Source organism: Humulus lupulus, chromosome X (assembly GCF_963169125.1).
Source record: "Humulus lupulus chromosome X, drHumLupu1.1, whole genome shotgun sequence".
Lineage (NCBI taxonomy): Eukaryota > Viridiplantae > Streptophyta > Magnoliopsida > Rosales > Cannabaceae > Humulus > Humulus lupulus.
This window is the reverse complement of record NC_084802.1, coordinates 210,113,725-210,119,865: the sequence shown is the minus strand read 5'-3', so window position 1 is coordinate 210,119,865 and position 6,141 is coordinate 210,113,725. Positions and strand designations below refer to the sequence as shown.

General features: G+C 35.6%; 1 protein-coding gene across 1 annotated transcript; it reads left to right on the top strand.

Annotated features, from left to right (window-relative positions):
- Window positions 1-3,963: 3,963 nt before the first annotated feature.
- LOC133805199 (24-methylenesterol C-methyltransferase 2) lies at window positions 3,964-5,914 on the top strand. The gene is made up of 2 exons (XM_062243323.1): window positions 3,964-5,168; window positions 5,543-5,914. The coding sequence occupies exon 1, from the start codon at window positions 4,072-4,074 to the stop codon at window positions 5,155-5,157; it is 1,086 nt and encodes a 361-aa protein (XP_062099307.1). The 5' UTR covers window positions 3,964-4,071; the 3' UTR covers window positions 5,158-5,168; window positions 5,543-5,914.
- The last annotated feature ends 227 nt before the right edge of the window (window positions 5,915-6,141 follow it).

Genomic DNA, 6,141 nt, shown 5'->3' with positions numbered 1-6,141 from the left:
CATACTAATAATAATATTAAATTCCTAATAAGTTAGAAAAAACCTTATATTAGGTTCTAGTCTTATAAATTTTTTTTAAAAATTGACAGAGTTTCCTCAGTTTCTATAGCATACCGTAATTTCAAAATTACATATAAAACTAATACAAACAAACACAATAATCAAGCATAGATGAATCCATCATTATTAGGTTCTAGTCTTCTAAAATTTTTAAAAAATTCGGCAGAGTATCCTCTGTTTCTATAGCATACCGCAATTTCATAATTTCCTATAAAAAAACACAAACCAACATAATAATCAAGTATAAATGAATCTATCATTATTAGGTTCTAGTCTTATAAAATTTTTAAAAAATTCGGCAGAGTATCCTCTATTTCTATAGCATACCGCAATTTCATAATTTCCTATAAAAACAACACAAACAAACACAATAATCAAGCATAAATGAATCCATCCTTATATCACCATAGCACGCAAATTTCCCATAGCCTAATTCACTAATTTTCAAACATAACTTTCACTAAATCCAATATGCATGATTTAATTAGCCTTATCTTATAAATAAAAATAAAAAATAACTAACCTTCAATATTACTCTTCAATTCACCCGAAATGAACAACAAAGTTCACCACTCAATCAGCGACCCTACTAAAACATTACTTACATAATTAGTAAACTACATAATTAATTATCAAACCAATAAATAAATAAAAAATCAAACTAGTTATAGAAACTAATGAACCACACTTTGATCATCTTCAAGCTATTTATTTTTTTCAAATATTTAAAAAGAAAATTCATCTATTGTCACAATTTCTAAAATTTACTAATATACATATATATATATGTATTTATATTTATAATAAACCAAATTTTTATCACATTATTTAACCTGACAAAATAAAAAAATAATTATAAAAGTTAACAAAATAGTAATAATTTTAATTATAAAATTCAGAATAATAAAAAAACATAGAAAAATAAAAAATTATCTTCAAAACAATATTTTAGTAATCCATACCTGTTTTGAAGCTCAAAAACATCTTGCAATGACAAAACTCCGGTCAAAATCCAGAAAGAAACAACAAGAAACCATGAGAACTAATACCCACAGCCAAATGTATTTTTTTTCTCTGAAAAAAAAAAGGATTTTGGGGCTATATTTCGGTTTATAATGAAGAAAAGTGGTAATAAATAAAGAAAAAAAAAAGGGTTTGGAAAAAGAAAATGGTGTTGGCTCACGGTTGTTAATGGAGATTTTGGGGTTTTTTTGTACAGAGGAGAGAGAGGGATATGACTGTTCGGGTAGGGGAAGAGGGTTATATAACCCTTTTACTTTGGTTTTTAGGTAAAAACCGAAGTAGAAAATGCACTTTCTACCTCAGTTTTTACCTAAAATCTGAAGTAGAAGGGGTTGAGGTGGGCTGGGTTGTGCACCTTTAACTTCAGTTTTTAGGTAAAAACCGAGTTAAAGGTGTACAAGGGACGTGTTTGGCTTGATCCTTTTTTCACATATTTATTATCTCTAAATAGAAGTCATGGGCATGTGCAACCAAACATGACCCTCTTCACATTGAATTTTTAACTTCGTTTTTTTTTAAAAAGCGAAGTAGTATGTAATTTTTTTCAAAGCGCCAAATTCAAAAGCGAAGTAAAAGAGTTTGAAAGTGTTTTTACTTCAGTTTTTTTGTATGCTCAGTATAAAAACCGAAGTAAAAGCCTATATTTCTAGTAGTGGTAAGGAATGAATTTCGTATCATTTACATAGTGTGCCCTAGCACTATTTAAAGATGGCTGAGGCAATTATTTCCCTAGTGAGAGCTAATTACAACTATTCTCCCCTAATGGGGGCTTAAATACACAATAACTAGTAATTCTTCCAATAAATGAGCATGTGGGCCCCTGCGTATCTCAGAGGGCCTAATATGAGGTATTCCAGCCCACTACGTTATTGGGCAACACACTTCTGACATTGTTAGGAGGGTAGCAACACATTTTTCCATGTCAGGCGACGTCATGAGACATCATGCTTGTTGCTTGTACGGGATCGACACCACAATCTGTGTAACCGTAATTGTCAGATGGCTGCTTGTAGTCCAGGGTCACTGTGCTTGACACCTGACAACTCTGCTATGTCCAGAAGAGGCTTCTCGCAGACCTGGAGAAGATGAATGGAGGAGACAGTCTTGTAATGAGACTTGCAGTAGTATCCTAGAACATGGTCCTCGGGAAGTAGCATTTCCATGAGGACATACTTCTCCGGTGGTAGTAAACTATGATTGAAGGTTGGGCTTTTCTCCCGTGGAGTTCAAGGCAAGCTTCAGGGGCTTAATCAACTTCTGTGGAGTCTTAAGTAATCTTAATGTCTGCCACGTGTCACTTGGTGAAAATACGAATAACAAAAATATATACAAATTTAAATAAAAAAGATTTAATATTAAGAACCCTACTTTGTTTTAATAATTTTTGGATTTTATATGATTTTTTTAATATTTAAATAAAAAACTATATATAAATATTATAATAAAAAAAAATTTAAATAAATTTTTTATTTTTATTTTTTAATTGAATTATACACGTGGCAATGCCACATCAGTGACAAACTGCCAAATCAACATTTTGTTAGCCACGTCATTCAGAAACTAAGGGAATCCCATAATTCAATATTGTGTGTAGTACGAAGGGAATTTTTAACAATGTTAAAAGTTTGGGGGACACGATTTGCAAGCGGTAATAATTCGGGAGAAAAAAATCTTATTGTTGACGTAATTTTAAATAAAAAGCATTTAAGCAAAAGAAAAGAATAAAAAAAACAAAAAAGAAGAACATATATTTTTACAATCTATTTAGTCCACGAATCACTTTTATTAGGATGATATGCGTTAAAGCCACAAACAATTTCACATAACTTTGGTGCAAAATTTGTGTGTCCTATACAAATGATAATCCCAAGTATTTATAGATTGAGTTTAGATATTATTCTCACAATTTTTGGAGAAGTTACATAAAAATCTATGTTTAATTTGAAATAATTTGAACTCCAAATAAATCGATTTGAACATATTAATATCTAAACTGATTCCTTAAAAATAGGTTTTATTCGCTCAAACAGACCTCCTATCACCCTTAAAAATGCGATTTTGAGCCAACCTTTCAAACTGACCCTCTCATAGCGGTTGGACCTTTCGAGTTAATGTTCCATTTTGAGCTGAAATGATTTAGTAACAAATCAATAATATTGTAGCTAATTTCTATATGCATTCGCACTTGTGTAACCCTTCTCAAGCGATATAAATTATTGGTGTCGAAATTAGGGTATAACACCATTTACCTTCTTTTTTTTTTTATTAAATCCAAATGAGATAAATTAAACACATTCATAAAAAATAATAATCAAATATTAGTTTGTTTGGAAAAAGGGTTAGAACTTAGAGCACTCACATTGGGTGAGTTATATTACCAAAATATATAAAAAATAGCTAAAACTAACAAAAATGGGGATACATTGGATGATGTATTTTACAAATATGTTTAGATATAGCTACAGTACAAAGTTATATTTAATGTACACTATTCATCCTTTAACCCAATATTATAATATTAAAATATATTAGGATATTATTGATAGTTATAAAAAATATTTTAAATGAATAAAAAATGTTTAAAAATACAATATTTAAATGATATAGAGAAAAAAATAGAGAATCTGATGTATAGTAAAATGTAAAACTTAAAGCTAAAATAGAAAAATGTGTGTTTTCGAAATGTATTTTAAATGATGAAGTAGAGCATCGAAAGTAAGTGCTCCTAGAATTGTTATATCAGAAAACGGAAACCAATTTCAGTGCACGCCTCTTGTCGTCTTTCCATCCCACGTGTTCAAAAGAGATACCCGATTCACGCGCCACGCGCGTGCAAAGTTCAAGAGGAAACGAGAGAGAAAGAGATGGAAGCAAACGCATTTAGGCTTCCAAAACGTATTAATCTTTATTATATAGTAGACCTAATTGCCCCATTCTCACTCTCACTCACTTCTCTTCTCTCTTCACACCATTCTCTCAAATCCTGGGATGGACTTTGTTGCAGTACTCGGCACCGGGGCTCTAGTGGCCTTCGGTCTCTACTGGTTCGTATGGGTTCTAGGCCCCGCCGAACAACAAGGCAAGCGCGGCGTCAATCTCTCCGGCGGATCGATCTCCGCCGAGAAGGTTCAAGACAACTATAAGCAGTACTGGTCCTTCTTCCGCCGCCCTAAGGAGATCGAAACCGCCGAGAAGGTTCCAGACTTTGTAGATACTTTCTACAATTTAGTAACCGACATTTACGAGTGGGGATGGGGTCAGTCCTTCCATTTCTCGCCTTCGATACCCGGTAAGTCTCACCGTGACGCCACGCGCATTCACGAGGAGATGGCCGTCGATCTCATCAACGTCAAGCCCGGGGATCGAATTCTGGACGTCGGATGCGGAGTTGGTGGCCCCATGCGAGCCATCGCTGCCCACTCGCGTGCCAATGTCGTAGGCATCACGATCAACGAGTACCAGGTGAAACGCGCTCGCCAGCACAACAAGAAGGCCGGACTCGACTCTCTCTGCGAGGTCGTTTGCGGTAACTTCCTCCAGATGCCTTTCCCGGACAACAGCTTCGAAGGCGCTTACTCGATCGAAGCCACCTGCCACGCGCCGAAGCTGGACGAGGTATACGCGGAGATCTTTAGGGTTTTGAAGCCTGGATCTCTCTATGTGTCGTACGAGTGGGTAACGACGGACAAGTACATCGGCGATAACGCTGAACATGTCGAAATCATTCAAGGTATCGAGAGAGGTGACGCCTTGCCCGGTCTCCGGAGCTACTCCGATATTGCCGAGGCGGCTAGGAAAGTGGGCTTCGAGGTGGTGAAGGAGCAAGATCTGGCTAAGCCACCGTCTCTTCCATGGTGGACACGTTTGAAGATGGGTAGATTTGCTTACTGGAGAAACCACATTCTCGTGACTGTGCTCGCCGCCGTGGGAATCGCTCCCAAGGGTACCGTCGATGTCCACGAGATGCTTTTCAAGACCGCCGATTATCTGACCAGGGGCGGCGACACGGGCATATTCACTCCGATGCATATGATTCTCTGCCGAAAGCCAGTCACCAAATCAACAACCTCATGAGTATTCTTGAGGTAACACCTCACTCCCTCTCTTGCCTCCGCTGTCTCTCCCTCTCTCTGTTCCACCGCCTGTTACTTTAGCCTCTTCCTAGTTCTTTTTTGTTTAATTTTTTTTTGTTAGTGGTAATTTAATTTTCATATTGTAATTTTGTTTTCGAATTATTTGAATCTCATGGTTGGATAACTTTTGTGATCTTGATTAAGCTTAAGAGCGATAATTTAGTTTATTATTTTTTTTGTTTTGTTTTTTTCATTTTAATTTAATTAAAAGAGCGGAATATGGTTGTTTCTCGGTTGTTTCGCGAAGTTAGATCAAATCACGGATCATCAAATACCAACCAACCAACCAACGGTTGTGATTGAACGTTTGGTTTTTTTATATGTAGGGCGGAAAGAAGGTGATTTTGATTTGATAGTAGACATAAGTGTGTGAGGGGCACGTGACTGTTTGGTTGTCGAGAACTGGAAGGAAGGAACTGTGTTTGGTTGGTTTGGTCCTTTTGGAGAGTTTCAGGAGTAACGGTCCCGCCAAACATGTGGTGGTTTAAGGCTTTGTTTGGTTTGTTAGTCATTTAATGTGTGGTCTTTTGGGGGTTACTGAATAGTCAGGCCGACAAATGGGCCCACTCGTGTTACTAAAACAAGTATTTCAACCTTTCTTCTCACCCCTTTATTATGCCGTAGTTTTGCAATTGAGGCCTTTCTTATTGATTATTATTTTATATGTGAAATTAATGTCTACTCAATTCAATTTTCAACATTCTGTTTGGCGTGAGTTCAAATTTTGAGAATGGGGGCGTGAGGATTTACTAGTCAACATTCATTTATTACTTGGTTTTCTTCATTTTTTTTTAAGTTCCAAGTTTTTTTTTTTTACTCATTAGTTAGTTATGAACCGTACTTGATTTGATGTTATTACATGTGTCAAGGTGTCAGATTCAGTTAGATACAATCAAGAATAAATATTTGGTAATTTACAATTCTC